At 36.4% G+C, this 17,500-nt stretch overlaps 1 protein-coding gene across 1 annotated transcript in view; it reads right to left on the bottom strand.

Annotated features, from left to right (window-relative positions):
• Window positions 1-17,500, bottom strand: part of LOC137651865 (uncharacterized) — a 153,264-nt gene that overhangs the window by 30,475 nt on the left and 105,289 nt on the right. Inside the window, exon 6 of the mRNA XM_068385082.1 lies at window positions 478-679. Coding sequence (XP_068241183.1) covers window positions 478-679 — 202 coding nt within the window. The remainder of the gene's footprint in view (window positions 1-477; window positions 680-17,500) is intronic.

Raw genomic sequence — 17,500 nt, 5'->3', positions numbered from 1 at the left:
AATTACAAAAATATCATCCGATAATTGTGCAGGAATGTGGTTCAACCCTCTAATCAACTTGGTGAGGTATTTTCACGACAAACTTTTTTCAGGAAATCCTAAGATTCAAGAAAAAAGAGCACTGTTGTCACTAAACACAAACTGGATTTACACATTCAGATTTTTTTTCTTTTCTTTTTTTTTCTTGTTTTTAGCGCACAAAGAGAGTAAAAATTGTTGGGACCCTACCTATTAGACTTCTAAACATGCAGAACAAAGTATCTATTTTTGTTTTGTTGAAGAGCAGTGATGGGTAATAAAATATTAGCAAGATTTATTTTTCAGTTAAATCTCCAGGAACAATATATTTTACATCGCAATGTGTCATAGTTTCTCCTTCACTTTCACAATAAATCATAATCATCATGGCTAACATAACATTGATTAAAATGATTTAGTAATGAGACCAAGGTGGGCCTGCATTCTTTGAAACAATACCCCTTTTCAGTAGAAGAACTTCTGCGTATATGCTCATGGTGGTTCCATCGACTTTTGAGTAATGTGGTTGGAGTTCATTCTCCTCATACGCAGCCACTGAAAACCCGAGTTCTTCCAAGTCTGAGAAGATTGAAAGATAGCTTCGTAACATTTCGTGCTTTCCTTGCTGCAATGCCTGACGATTTAATCCGTCTAAATGAATCTGTAAAAGATAGTTCAACAATGTCTGTTTTAGGTAACATTAAAAAAAATCATACAGAGTAACTATGATAGGATTATGCTTATTATTCAGTGAATTATTTAGGTAAGGAAGAAACAGTAGGTACTCTCAAGTATAAAAGTGTTCTTTTTGATAACTTACATAATTATTTAGAATAGTCATAAAAATCAAACGTCCACCTTAAAAGTTTACCCATGAGTATTTCCTTCAGCAAGTTCAAGATTATGAAATATTTTACCAAAGAAATTTTATCTATCAAAGTATTTTTATAATAGTTCGGTGGATGTTGAATAATTTCTTATCTGTGAATTATTTCTTTTAAATAATGTAAAGCAAAGTACTATAGAAAACTGATACAATACTAAAAACTAATTACGACAGTAATTCTGATAAATAAATGAGGGAAAGAATATTAATGGAAAATATACGTGTTACCTTTGATAAACTTAAACATTTTGCTTCCTTTCGATCTTTTCACGAGGAGTTTCAAATTACCTCCAATGGTTTAGCATTTTTCCTCGTAGCACAGTTCTCTATTATTTTCCTAGTTCAATGTGGCTCATAGTTTTAACAATTTTAGAATCGTGTTTGTAAAAGGAAAGTCAGTCCAACGTGAAATAGACCACTGTTGAGCAACATTAGGTTTTGAATAATCTAGCCTTAAACCTCCCCGTAAGTGGATGTTTTTTATTTGCAATTCTTAGGTTACAGATATGGTTACAAATTGGCCCTTTAACAGAAATCGAGTAGGTAAAATTGTTTGTAAGAGATGGATAAAAAGACCCATTTAAGATGCTTCAGAGTGTAGAGGATTATATTTTGTTTTATTTTTTTTTTTATCTTTTATTTTATTGTTTGCCAAATCCTTTTGAGAGAGAGATAGTTGTCCAATGAAAACAACTCAAACAATACTAGTTAACCTTATATTTAAATGTTGTGCTATTCATATTAATCTTCGATGTAATAATTACAAGAATGTCACCAATTTATAAAAGCTGTGTGAGACAACTATTTCGACATATACTGTAGTTATACACATATACATATACATATACATATACATATATATATATATATATATATATATATATATATATATATATATATATATATATATATATATATATATATATATACATATATTTATAAATATATATATATATATATATATATATATATATATATATATATATATATATATATATATATATATATACTGTATACTGTATATATATATATATATATATATATATATATATATATATATATATATATATATATATATATATATATATATAAATATATATATATATATATATATATATATATATATATATATATATATATATATTAGTGTGCTACTTTTATAAGCACACATTGAGTATGTGTTGTTTAAGATGTGTATAGCTGGATAACGAAGTACATCTTATAAGTTTTAAAAGTATTTATTAGTTAAAAACAACAGAGTTAAACATCTCCATCACTGGAGGGAGCTGGATTGGTCAGATGACCAATTCTGGTGAAGTATAGATATGAACTGACTAAATTATTGATATCACAGATATCGTATGCTTAGTTTATATAGGAGTTTTGTCACAATCTCGGAAGACACCTGCATCCGGTGACGTCACAAACTTTCACACGCCGATGCATGGTGTTGACGCTTAAGAAAAATGTCACATTGTTGAGGCTGCATTGTGCGTCCTGTTTATGATTTGAATGACTACAGCAAGTCCCATGGCTAGCATCTTCATCCAAAATGACATATTACGTCATGTGTTTTAAACGTGTAATGTTAACTATTTTAACTATTACATAAGCTCGGCCAGCTATCTCAATTTTTTCACAAAAATTTAACAACAAGCCAAAACTTGGTTACTAGGTGTGACTGGACATATGTATTATTCTTTGTTTAACTTTAGCCATAATCAAACGAGGACGAATGTCCAAATAGGCACATCAAAAAATAATAACAATAATGCATATGAAAAAGATGTTACCAAAGCAAAGAAAAAAAATGCATGATAAAATAAAGATCATAAATATGGTACATTGCTAGCAAATGATTATATGGTACCAAAAAAAAACTACTGACTTACATATGATTCGGTAACTTGTTAAAGAATAATTGTTACCTTTGTCAGAAACATAGATTAACATAATACGGTAACTAATAAAAATATTTGTTAACTTGGGAAAAATTCAATTTTTTAGTGCACAAACACGAATTCCTGGTACGTACACGTACCACGGTTTCGTACATATATATATATATATATATATATATATATATATATATATATATATATATATATATATATATATATATATATATATATAGATGCCCATAGATTCTGTTATATATTTTTTTTTTCTCTTTTCTTTTTTAACATTCCGGCTTATATATTTTTATTAGATGCCGAGAGAAAAAATGATTTATATTTTTTTTTTTTTAAATGTTTTAAATGTATTTTTAACAATGCAATGTAGATAATTTCTTCAATTACATACTACTAGCGTACTAACAGCTTTTCTTACAAACTCTTTCCGACAATTTACTCCTTTAGCGAATGAGGTGGCCACTTCAAACGGCTTTAAACTGAATTAAATACGGAGTATTGTCTGGACAAGGCGAAACATTCTTTTGTAGCTGCCTGCTGTGCCGTAACCTAAGCCAAACAAGGATGTTCACGGCGATAAATATCACCACCGTGAAAGCCAGACCTGCTAGTAGTAGTAGTACGGGAGAGGGAGTGCTGGCATTGTAGAGGTCCACGTGAAGTTCGCGAAGTAGGCTCGTTCTCTGATGAGTGTCCGTAGACCAGTCACCATGGAATTAGGGGAAGTCCCGATACAACCATCTGCTGCGACGAAGATGTGGGTGAAGGACGTGGATCCGTCAGGGCATGATACATTGAAGCCGTCCTTGTCGTATCGTATCCACGAGCCATTGTTCAGTCTGCAATTGAACTCATTATTGTCAAAGGGATAAAGCTTATCCAGACAATTTTCACTTGTATGGGAGAGAGCACCGTCTAGCACTATACCTAACTCGCATGAATCCATTAAGTTTTTATGGAATTCAAATGAGTCAGCTGTACATATTTTTCTATCCATTGCGTCTGAACAGTGAGTTAATTGATTTAAGTCTTTAATGACTGTATATGTTTCCTTGTCTGGGGAAATCAATACGTGTCCTGTCAAACTGGATATTACTGGATTTGAGTGATTCGTCATGAAAGTCGGAAATGGTGATATCCTGTAAGATTGCCAGGCATCAGAAGAATCAAAGGGAATTGTAATCATAATCTTGTTATTATCAACGTTTACTGTAATTAGGCTGTAATAAAATTCTAATCTATGTTCGTCTAACAAAGGAACATAGCCTAGTTTATCCCTTCCGTTCTCCAGAATTAACTTTAAGTAATTTATAGGCAACAAATGGGGCGACAGTACACCTTTAGTTGCTAACGTGATAGCTTCTACATAATCCTTGGATTTCTCAATGAAATGTGCAATTCTGTTATGTATGTGATCTATCTTTGAATCATAATACGTTAATGTTGCCAACAAATCCTGTACTTCCATAATCTGAATGATATTATTTGAATGTTCATTTACTAAATCCATAATCTTATTGATTGAAGCTAACTGATTCCTTAGTTCTGACATAATCAATTCATCTTCATGAGTCAAGAACTCAATTTTCTTATTTTGATAACTAATTTTAAGACTATTGGAAATTCCTAAACCTAAACTTGCAACAGACCCAAAGATGTTTAATGCAGCATAAATAAACGGATTTCGTCTTTCTTTATGTTCGTGTCCTACAGTCCACATCAAAAGGTCATAAGCCAAAGATCCTGTCTCGTCAGTCTTATTGTCCAAGTCATCAGATAGCATCTCTGCAACTTTTAATGTTGATCCAAGCAAACTCTCTGTAGTCAAATGAAAATGTCTTCTATGCAACTCATCCAATGAGGCAGAAAACCTTGAAATGGCGGTTCTTAAGCTAGTGACATCATTCTTTGAAGAAAAATTGCTTGCATATTCACTTCTACAACTACGTTGGTTGATGTAATAAAAACGTCTTCTTGTCTTTCAACTATAGTGCCATATTTAAAATTTATACTTTTAGTTTTAGAGCTCATCCCACACGAGAAAAATGTCTGAGCGAACAATATCACTCCCAACAACAAAAAATTCATCTTGGAAACCTGTAACGAGAAAAATATATGTAATTACTCCTTTATTAAAAAGAAACTTTTAATCACATAAAATAAAAAAAAAAAATTTCCCTCACTTCTTTTCCTCTCTTTTCTTTTTTAATTTCTTAGGTGAGCCAATGGTACTATTCTCCCATCCGTGGGTTGGGATACGTTTTGAACTCTAAACCTATTGGCCGTTAATGTTTCCAAAATGTTAAATGGGCCTTCAAACTTAGGTGTTAGTTTATAATTGAGCCCTTTTCGTACATTGATTTGAATATATACATTATCACCCACGGTATATGTTTTAGTTGGTTTCGCTGTTTTATCATGATTCCTTTTCATTATGATTTGTGATTCTTCTAAATTCTTTTGAAGGATATCATATCGACTTATACTTGCATTTATACATTCTTTTTAAAGGATTTGATAGATTAGTTGTAGGCGTTAATACATGGAAAGGCGTTCTAACTGGGGTACCATACAATGCTTCATGCGGTGACATTTTAATTGATATATGATATGAATGATTCAGAGTACTCAGTGCCGCCGGTATTGCAATATCCCAGTTGGGGCCTGATCCCCCTAGTGTTACTCTTAATATATTTAATATCTTCCTATTTGCTCTTTCCACTAGCCCATTCGACTCTGGGTGATATATCATGGTATTTATTTTCTTTATGCTGAGGAATTCACACAATGAGGTAAGAAAGTGATTATTAAATTCACCACCCGAGTCTGAGATTATCATGTGTGGAATTCCATGTTTACAAATGTAACACTCATAAAACTTCCTAGCGCATTCAATCGCAGTTTTAGTTTTAAGCGCTATTAGTTCTGTATATCGAGTTAAAGCATCTATAATTACTAAGAGGTGCTTATTTCCTCTGTCTGACTCGTAAAATCCTGTTAACAAATCTAAATGTATTCTTTCAAAGGGTTGATTGGGCACAGGATAAGCTCCTAGGCTGACAGGTGTTTTCGTATGCCCTTTGTTTTCCTGACATGTGCGACAATTAGCTATGTGTCTTTTTATATCTGTAAGCATCGTATGCCAATAAAACAATGATTTGGCTTTCTGTGACATTAATGAGAACCCTGGGTGTCCATGTAATGGATTTGAATGCAACCAATTCAGGACAGTGGAAATAAGTGAGATTGGTACTACTACCTGGTCGTTAGTTACATGTGGTGTATTGCGGGTTTTCCTTGTCACAGTCCTACACAGAATATTATCTTTGATTATATAATTCTGCTGCTTATACTTTATATATTCCTTTTCAAAGCATTTATAATTGTTTCTATTTTCTGATCTTTTCTTTGCTCAGTCTGTAACATTTCAGCGCTCCAGCCTAAATCTTCTTGTTCAGATATTGTTTTTACAATAGGCATGGATGTTGATATATCTATTAATTCAGCTAAAGGCTCTGTACAAGATGACACGGGGTTGCGTGATAATGCATCCGCAATGATATTTGCTTTCCCAGGTAAATACCCGATTCTTGCGCCAAAATCTTGAATGATCAAATGCCACCGAGTTCGTTTAGGGCTGTGGTTGAAGCCTTTAAAGAACTCTGTTAGTGGTTTATGGTCAGTAAGAACCTTAACGGGATAACTGTAAATTATGAACTTAAAATGCACTAGCGAATTAACAATAGCTAGCCCTTCCTTGCCTATTACTGCATACTTACTTTCGGAAGTTCTCAATTTTCGAGAATAGAAAGCTATCGGGAAAAATTGTTTATCATATTGCTGAAACAATGCCCCTCCTACTCCTAAGTCTGAGGTGTCTGTTGCAATGAAGAATTCCTTACCGAAGTCAGGAAATTTTAAGATAGGAGAACTACACAGTTCATCTTTCAAAGTATTAAACGCCTGTTGATGTTGCTCAGACCATATGAAATCTACGCCCTTCTTCGTAAGATCAGTTAAAGGCGCGGCTATTATTGAATAGTTGCGTATAAAACGCCTGTAATATCCACTACAACCCAGAAATTGCTGTATTCCCTTGACATTAGTAGGTATGGGAAAATTACGTATAGCCGACACCTTATCATGGACTACTTTAAGACCTTGGCTTGACACCATGAAACCCAAATATATTAATTCTGTTTTGAAAAATTCACACTTACTAATCTTTACCCTTAAGTTATGTTGTCTTAATCTCTGTAGTACTAGTTCTAACTTACGTAGATGTTCTTCTAAGGTATTGGAAAAGATTACAAGATCATCCATATAGGCATGCAATATATCCCCTAACAAGTCTCTAAACACTATGTTAATCATTCTTGTAAATGTTATAGGAGCACAACGTAAACCAAAAGGCATCCGTAAAAATTCATAATGTCCCCTGGCTGTACTGAAGGCTGTGTATGGGATACTATCTTCTTCTAATGATATCTGGTGAAAGCCTTTAAGTAAGTCCAAACTGGTAAAATATTTATTCTGACCTAACAAAGACAAAATATCGTCAGTACATGGCACTGGGAATCGATCAGGGATCGTTTCCTCGTTTAGACGACGAAAGTCGACGCAGATACGCCATGTTCGATCTTTTTTCGGTACAACTATTAAAGGAAAATTATAAGGGCTGTTTGATTTCCTAATGACTCCTTCTTCTAGCATTTTACCTACTTCATCATTTATTTCATTCTGGAATTTCATAGGGAGTCTGTACGAGGGTACATAGATAATTTTCTGCTTGTCCTTTAACCTTATTTGATGCTCGATCACATCTGTTTTTCCTAAGGATCCATCCGTAGTGGAAAAAACATCATGATATTTAGTTAAAAGTTCAAAAATTTTCTGCTGAATTTCTTCGTCTTGAATGTCTTTATTGATTTTATTTTTAATAGATCGCAAAAGGGATTCATCCGCAACTGATTGAGAGTGATTGATTTCAGCAACGGTAAGAATACGATGTTTAAAAACTTCTACATCCAAGATATGTTGATTTTTGTGAATTACCAAAGTGTTATTTAAATGATTACAGACTTCAATATTACATTGTTGATGTGAGCCTACTGTATAAATAGCTTGTGTGACAGACAATCCGTTAGTTTTCAAAGTATCGGAAAGGATTAATATTTCAGATCCCGGTAATGTTTTCTTTATTTGCACTATTAAATTCGAAGGTACCTTTGGTTCGATAGATTGTGTGCAAGATGATATTACGGGTGAACGAGAATTCTGCTGGGTCGCGTATATTATTTCTTTATTAGTGAGACAAGTTATTGGTTCTTCAACGTACGTTACGGTTACATTTGTCGTCTCCTTTTTATCCAAAACTGATTTTAAGGTATTAGAAGACTTATAGAATTTCCCTTTGATATACACGCCGTGCTTGGCAGGGGCTAAGATAATGTTTTGATTTCCCATAGATGGGTATCCTATAATTACAGCTGGATACATATTAATGTTTTTTACAACAACAAATGTATCGGCAAACGTGCGTTTACCGACTTTGAACTGAACATGAGTTATGCCTATGACATTTAATTCATTATTTCCTATACCCGAAAGTCTAATTCCGGATTTTTCAATCGGAAAGTTCGAAAACAACAAATGATGTGTCTTCAAATCCATGATATTACGTGGACTACCAGAGTCAAAAAATAACGTAAAGGATTTGTGTTCTAAATTTACAGCATATAAGGTTGGCCGTAACTCATCTTGGCTTATTATTGTATGAATTCGTTGCAACTCTACGGGAGCATGCACTGTTTTACTTAATTCGGCCGTGTGTTTCATAGGAAAATCTATTGTCTCACAATTATCTGATAAAACATTAAATTATTATTCAATACTATTGATGTTGACATGAATGACCTTGACCCAACATCACTCTCTTCCCCTCTAGAGTTAACTATGTGGTATTTGCTTTGCTCTGCACATTCTGAAAATTAGTCTGACCTTGCGAGGTCTGGTTTGACGACCCAGGCTCAGCGATATTCGAAGAAGTGTTTGTTTGTTTTGGACTCTGAACTGCATTGACATTTGGTTGTTTCTTCTTATTGTTAAAATGAGGATTTTTCTTTTTATTTCCATATGGAACTGACTGTGGAATTGACTGTGTATTTCTGGGATTCTGTTGTGTCTTACGCGAGTAACATTGGCTATATGAATGGGTTGCACTGTTGTGAATCGAGCAGAATTTCGTTCTGCAGTCCGCGCTTAAGTGACCTTGACGTTTGCAGTTATAACACGTCATTCCCGCTACTTGACTGCTAACTACGTTCACTGTTTGTGGCTTTGTTTCATTCTTTGCAAAAACTTGAGTTAACACGGGATCGAGATCTGGACACTTGGAGATGTGTTTCTTTATCTGTTTATAGACATCCAATTCCGTACTTGCAGGCGTTAACTTCTTATCAAAACACCGCACTAAAGCTTCAGGCAACATAAGTGTCATGCAAGTTAAATACATTAATCGTAAAAAATCTTTCACGGAGATGTTATCGCTAGTAACCCAAGTGGAATGACCTAAAATGTCCTGATATTCATTAAGCCTATCAGCTATGAGAGCTGCTCTCTCAATAACATTAAGCCGATTCACAGTGGCTTGATTAAGTGTATTTCGTAACGTTAATACTACATCCAAGGCTTCCTCACCCCCATAGACTGCGCGTAACCTAACTTTGAAATCATCCCAGGTAACTGCTTCTTGAAATGAAACACCTCTTAAATACGCACTCGCATCCCCCTTAGAAAAATCTATAAAACTTTTAGCTTCTTGTAATTGTACAAAAGGGTCTACGATTTGTTTGGCATTTAAATGGGCATCGACGGATGAAATCCATGACTCCACATTTTGTGGCAAGAACCCATTGACCCGACCCTGAAAAGGAGGGATTGCTGACCTGGCATTGACAAGCGCCACAATTGGAGGAGGATTAGTCTGGCCTACACCACTAGGTCCAGGGGAAGGGCTCACAGGGGGAGTCATGACTGCTGTATTTCTTTTCCTATCTCTTCGACCCCTTGCAATTCTATCAAAATATCTATATGAGTACAGACGTCCACTGCGTAAACGCATATGTATAACAAAATTCCCCAAACAATGTTACTAATCCCAAAACATTTCCCGAGAATTTCTGAAAGAAAAAGGAATTAGCACAAAGAGAGAAAAATTCTAGATGAGAATTCGGAGTTGAACACAGTTTCCTTTAATGAACGGAAACAAAAGATTAGCAATTCACTCACCCCAGTAATAATCGACTAACGAATCGTGATAACTACACTTCACTGCCCAAACTGGAATGAATTCAAAAATTTGTACTTAGCTTATATATGGGTCTGTGTGATGTCGACACGTCCTCTCTCTCTCTCTTGATGTTTTGTTAGCGATGTATCGCTCGAGTTTCTTGTTGAATGTAGTGCTTCCTGGGTATGTTTTGCAATTGTTGAACGCCAGTCCTTGGGTTTCCTAGGATGTTGATTGAAGATCCAGTTTGTATTCATAACATTCCTTAATGTTAACTATTTCGATGGACTATAATACTTAGTCAAAATTGTAGATTCATGTAGATAATGTTGATTTCTTGAAGATCTTTCTCTGGTTTTACAGCTTTTATTTTGAAGTCTTGAAGATCTTTCTCTGGTTTTACAGCTTTTATTTTGAAGTCTTGAAGATCTTTCTCTAATTCTTATAGTTTAACCGCTGCCACCATTTATTAGTGTGCTACTTTTATAAGCACACATTGAGTATGTGTTGTTTAAGATGTGTATAGCTGGATAACGAAGTACATCTTATTAGCTTTAAAAGTATTTATTAGTTAAAAACAACAGAGTTAAACATCTCTATCACTGGAGGGAGCTGGGTTGGTCAGATGACCAATTCTGGTGAAGTATAGATATGAACTGACTAAATTATCGATATCACAGATATCGTATGCTTAGTTTATATAGGAGTTTTGTCACAATCTCGGAAGACACCTGCATCCGGTGACGTCACAAACTTTCACACGCTGATGCATGGTGTTGACGCTTAAGAAAAATGTCACATTGTTGAGGCTGCATTGTGCGTCCTGTTTATGATTTGAATGACTACAGCAAGTCCCAAGGCTAGCATCTTCATCCAAAATGACATATTACGTCATGTGTTTTAAACATGTAATATTAACTATTTTAACTATTACATATATATATATATATATATATATATATATATATATATATATATATATATATACAGTATACTGTATATATATATATATATATATATATATATATATATATATGTATATATATATATATATATATATATATATATATATATATATTTATTTATATATATAAATATATATTTATATTCATATATATATTTATATAAATATATATATATATATATATATATATATATATATTATATATATATATATATATATATATATATATATATATATATATATATATATATATATATATATTTATATTTATATATAATTATATATATATATATATATATATATATATATATATATATATATATATTTATATTTATATATAATACATATATATCTATATATAAACATACATATATATATATATATATATATATATATATATAATATATATATATATATATATATATATATATATATATATGTACATATATATATATATATATATATATATATATATATATATATATATATATATATATATATATATATATATATATATATTTATATTTATATTTATATATTTAGATATTTATTTATTTATATATTTATATATATATATATATATATATATATATATATATATATATATATATATTTATATATATATATATATATATATATATATATATGTACATATATATATATATATATATATATATATATATATATTATATAAATGGAAGTTCCTATAAGTAGCTTCCTAAGGGATATATGTACTACAGTGATATTCCCAGAGAATTTTACCTTTAGGTCTCCAGAATTCCAACTCCTGGCGCGAATATCCTTAAAGTTTCTCTCAAGGATATCGCATAATATCAGAGGACGTATTCTTGACACGCCACATAGCAATCTGCACCCCTAATAGCGTTTAAGCTTCGAGGGGGAAAGTGGCAGAATAGAGGGGGAGCCATATCAAGATTACCCTAGTTCTCATACTTCTATTGAGGATCACAACAGCACCATATCCAAGATGGCGGACATTCCTAATTTTGTAGCTAATTCGCACGGTGGTGTTCCCTGTTGATCTGACATTTTCAATCGATTTTCAAGGATTATTATTATGCAATCCCCAGCTACTTTTGCCTCGGGAAAGTTGAGTATTGAATCTTTACAATGTGCATTTTAGTTCCTGTCTCACAGTGAAATTCGAGTAATTTATTGTGATTAGGAGCTAGGCCTATTACCGAAGGCGCCATGGGCGCTGTCGTTCGTTGGGCATGTGTTATTTAGTTAGTAGAATGACATCCCAGTTTTAATAGCATTAATAATTTAATTATGAAAGCTATTTAGGCATTTTGTACTTGTAAAGATATTTAAATGCATAATTTTCCATTTTCTGTGTCGATCGTATATGTCAGAGTTTTGGTGATATAGGTAACCGAGATCTCGCCTTGCCTAGGTAACCTAACCTAGGCAACATATACTTTCGACATTTCCCCGGTTACCCACGTGTATTGGCTATCAATTCATTGGAGATTCATATCCCCTAGAATTATCATATAACCGATGCTCGTCTCTAATAGAGATTAAGGGTAATCTCTCTTCCCTCTGAGTGTAGCCATAGGCTACAACCCTAATGGGTCGGCCTTGAATTTTCAATTCAGGCATGACTAGCCTAGGGTTTTCTGTCTCGTCCCTTAACAGCAGATGGCAAGTTTTGGGATTAGATCAGAACCTCAGAGTATTTAGTCTTGTGCCAGCAGTCGGCCGGCAGGGTGAATAGTCAGTCCCCTGCCGGCTAGGCTGCCGGAATAGGAGGCTAACCCTCCCTAGGCTACACCTGAAGTGGTTGTATGATGCCGCCACCTTCTCCCTGTGGCCTAGTAGACTAGTCCTATGCTCGCAGACCCTAGGCTGAAGAATAGTATACTTCTGAGGCCTAGGATGGCGCAGCACTGGAATTCTGTTTCTCCCTTGTTGAGAGGAGGCGGCAATGCTGCCGTCCCCTTAACTGTATTGGCACACCTTAGGTTGGAGAATAGAAGATTCTCCTGCCGCCTAGGATGGCGCCGATACTGAAACAGAGTTTCTTCAAGGTGTTTAGGTCCGGCAACAATGCCGGCTCCTACCACACCTCCTATAGGACCCTTTTCCTCCCCCTCTGTTCTTTTATGATGGCCGAGCCATTATCTTTCTTGAGCCGGCGTCCTGTAACCTTACCGTTGCCGGTGGGTTGCCGGGGCCGGCCAGACTCCCTCTCTACAGTCGTTGTCCGGCTGCTTGCGGCCATGCCAGCTGCAGGCAGCCATGACAACTGCCGGCGGCCATGTTGGATGCCGGTCGACCATGTGTCTTACAAACTGTCGGCGGGTATGACGGCTGCCGGCGGCGATGTAACTGCTGGTAGCCATGCCATTTGTCTGCAGGCAGCCATGACGGCTGCCGGCAGCCATGATGGCTGTGAGTGGGAAGTCCCTTCTGTCACCAAGGTTCTTCAGTTCTCCCTCGGACTGCTAACCACAAGTTCTATTGTCGGAGTACCGCCGGCCAGGCCAGCACAGATAGGTGCTAACTCAGCCGGCAGCACGCCGACTGTACTAGTGCTACCAGAGGCTAGTCTGCCGGTGGTGTATCGGCAGGATCTTGCCAGCGATAGTACTGTGGCTGGATGGAAGCCTGAATGTTACATTCTCCCCTTCCATTTGAACCTTCTTTCTGGAGAAAGGCAGTAAAATTAGACTTTACATCCTTAATTACTGTATACATACACAGTAATAGGTAGCCTTCACTCCATGCTGTCTCTCTCTCTCTTTTAGCTAGCATGCTGAATGTGCCGGCAAGAACTAGCTATGCTGGCGACATGCCGGCTGAACTACAGTATATGTTTATACAGGTAGTCAGTATATTTGCAGTATAGGATATACTGCAGATAGAAAAACTTCTGTATATATTATACTAGTAGTTATTTCCAATATATCTTGGGTATCCCTACCCGGGTATTTACTGAGCCTAATCCTATATTGAAAGAATATAATTTCTTCAATATTCTGATTAGAAATAAGTTTTCAGATTACCCTACAATATCAAATATTTTAAGGGCTGGGGTGTTAGACTCCTAACCTTTAAAGGGTAGAGCCCTTATCCTTGAGGCTCCTTGATCAGGAAACTCTATGATTTAATATTGTAAGGGAGGCCACAGCAAATATGTTGAGTGGGATACACAAATATATGTCTTTTATTTTTTCCTAGTCCAGTTGGCGCCATGCCAGCTGGACCGTGCCGTCAGATGCTTGCCACAAAGGCAGCACCCTGACTGAACTACATTATATATAATTATACAGTAGCCGGTAATATGCAACATGGTATATACTGTAAATAGAAAACTATAGTATGATTATACAGTAGTTATTTCTAACATATCTTGGGTACCCTTGTGCGAGCTTCTGCTGGTACCGCTCCTATATTGAAAGAATAGTATTTCTTCAATATTCTGATTAAGAAATCAGTCATCCTTACCCCACAGTGTTAAGAATGAAAAGGGACAGTGATTTATACACTTCTCTACCCCTAGGGGTTAGAACCCTTTTAGTTGGAGTTCCCTTGATAGAGGAATCTCCTTATAATTAATACTGAGGGGAGGTAACAGCATTTGCTTGCAGGGGATACACAAGTATGTGTCTCCCACTATCCCTTTATAGCTTACTATCCTAAGATATTTTGTTAAAAGATGACTTTTATATATTGCTTATCAGTGGGATAATCAGTTGTATACTCATTCTGTTTTCCTTTCTTTATAGGAGGAACACCAGATGGCATGTGTTGCAGTCTTCTGCAAGATCAAGAGTAAGTATTTTTACGATCATAATACATGCAGGTTTCATGTCCCCTGCAATATTATTTCCGAATCCCTACATTATTGGAACCCGCAGGTTTGCAATGTATGTCGGACCTTAATGTCCGAGGGTTTCGAGAATCCCAAGTTGATAGAGACTAGGGATGCAGCTCGTTACAAATTACGCAACTGGGTGAGAAGCTTCCAGAAAATCTCTCCGGGACCTTACCTACCTAATGATAGGATGCGTAAGCTACTATTTCCGAAAGCAAGTAAGGAAATAGTGGTGCCCCAGGCATGATTTACATCTCCCGACGGCCAGATAGCCTTTGGGAAGGAGGGCAGGAAACGCCCACGGGAAGAAGGAGAGAATGTCGTGTCGTAATTGTTTCCATCTATGCCGGCTCTAGAGCCATTGACATCGACATCTTCACCTTCTACCCCTCTATTAGATGGAATGGACCAATTATGGGCCCAAGTGAAAAATCTAATAGAAAACTTTCGCAAACAAGACGAAAAGCAGGAGGCGAAATGCAAGATAGAGCCTCGTAAAGCTCCACTTGTCACTCCCCAAGGGTCATACAAACGACCCATAGATCAAGACCTTCCAACATGTTCCAAAACCAATCCCTGGAGGTTTGCGGAGCTGATGCCGATTTTAAACGGCAAACTCTACATCTCGGAGAAAATGGGTGCTGTTCCTTTGGACAAAATCCAGTTTTGGCCAAACTTTGACGCTTTCCCTAATTGTTTTGTTCGACTGAAGTATGAACCAAGGTCGAGAAAAGGAACGGAATCGTAGGAGGTCATGATTCTCGACCATGATAAGGCACAGGCTATCCTGTCAAGTAGCCTGAAAAAGGTGGGTTACTCAGTGTCGAAGGTATTCACACTAGGTAACAGGCACCCTTCCTTTCTTGCTCCTGCTTCAATTTCATTCCTCTTCACAGGGAAGGCATTTAAATCTGTTGCCAAGGCAGTGGAGCCAGGTAGACCATGTCCTGCACTCGAGGAGTGCAAGCCTCTGTTACTAGCCTTTCCCAGACAGGAGAAGGACTGGAAGGAAGCCCACTTAACCTTTTCAGTAGGAAGACTAGATGTGGATGTCGCCAGTCGACAGTTTAACGAAAATCTCCCTAAATTATCCGAGTTTCTCTTGTATAATGAACAAGAGACAAAGGAGAGACTTGCAGCCTCCCTATCCCTACAAAACTACATAGAGTTGGGTTCAACCCATCAAGGTACCCCAGACATGCTCATGGTCTTAGCCAAAATACATATGGCTACCTTAGTAAAACACCTTTATGCCTTTATGAAGGCTAGGAGAGCATGTAGGGAGTTTGTGTTCGCTGCCGCAATAGTGAAACATGAAACAAGGAAGCTATTATCTTCCAACATCTAGGGTAAAGACCTCTTCCCGGACGAGGTAGTTAGAAAAGTGATGAAGAACGCCACCACGGAGAACATAAGACTTCTCCAAAAGTGGAGCATCCTTTCAAAGAGAAAGTCTTCCACGGTTGTGGGTCCCCAACCTAAAAGGAAGACGGAAAAGTCTGGAAATATATATCGGGCTGTTCAACAACATCCCACAGTTGCAGTGACCGCTGTGCCACAGGCAGGTGGTCGAAAATATAAAACTACTGATCATTCGAAGCATAGAGATGCTTCTGGTAGGAGGGAGGTTCCTTTAGGATCGTTGGACCTTCGATCCTTGGGTCCAAGGTCTAATCAAGATGGGACTAAGATGGGAGGTAGAAATGTTTCCACCATCATTTCCTCAACTCTTCCTACAATCCAAAACCCTTCTGGAGGAGTATACCTGAGAGCTCTAGAGCATACAGGTGGTAAGGAAACTATAGTCCATTGAATTCCAGGGAAGGCTGTTTGGTGTTCACGAGAAGGACTCAAGAAGACTCAGAGTCATTATGGACTTGTCGCCACTCAACAAGTTCAAATAAAACAGCGAGTTCAGAAGGTTAATCCTTCTGAACATAAGGACCCTGTTTCAAAAAGGGGTGTTCGTAGTCTTGTCAGACCTGAAAGTTGTCTATTGGCAACTTCCAGTTAATCACTCCCTCCCCTCCTATCTAGGATTCAAGTTACAGAGGGTAACGTATATCCTAGGAAAGATACTTGTCGGACTAGACACAGTCCTAAATATCTTCACAGGATTGGCAGACACAGTCACGCAAAAACCAAGCCTAGAAATGGTTCAGGCAACAATGTACCTGAACGAGAGGCTGGGGTGGGCAGCACCCGAAATGGCTGGTCTATGAACATCCAAGGAAATGATCCAGTTCTCGGAACATCGCGGATGCAAGATAAGCTTCAAGAAGTATCGATTCTCTCCAGCTCAAAGGTTTCAATGGCTAAAAAACCATTGAAGCCTGTGGTCACACCAACTCTCCTTCCCCTTGGGAATGTAAAAGGAGATTGCAAGGTCGGTCAAGAGACTGGTAATCAGTCAGATTTCCAAGACGCTAACAGGGAAGAGCTCTGAACTCTCTCCAGTTCGCAATAGAGACAGACCCAGTGCTAAGAGCACTGCTGAAAGATGCGTTAAGAGTCTGGAGAAAATACGCATCAAACGCTCGAAGAGATCTAAAAAGACCGGTATCGGTCCTTCCTTAATCGCTTC

Source organism: Palaemon carinicauda, chromosome 13 (assembly GCF_036898095.1).
Source record: "Palaemon carinicauda isolate YSFRI2023 chromosome 13, ASM3689809v2, whole genome shotgun sequence".
Taxonomy (NCBI): domain Eukaryota; kingdom Metazoa; phylum Arthropoda; class Malacostraca; order Decapoda; family Palaemonidae; genus Palaemon; species Palaemon carinicauda.
Note: the sequence above shows the minus strand (reverse complement) of the source record. Positions and strands in the feature narration are given on the sequence as shown.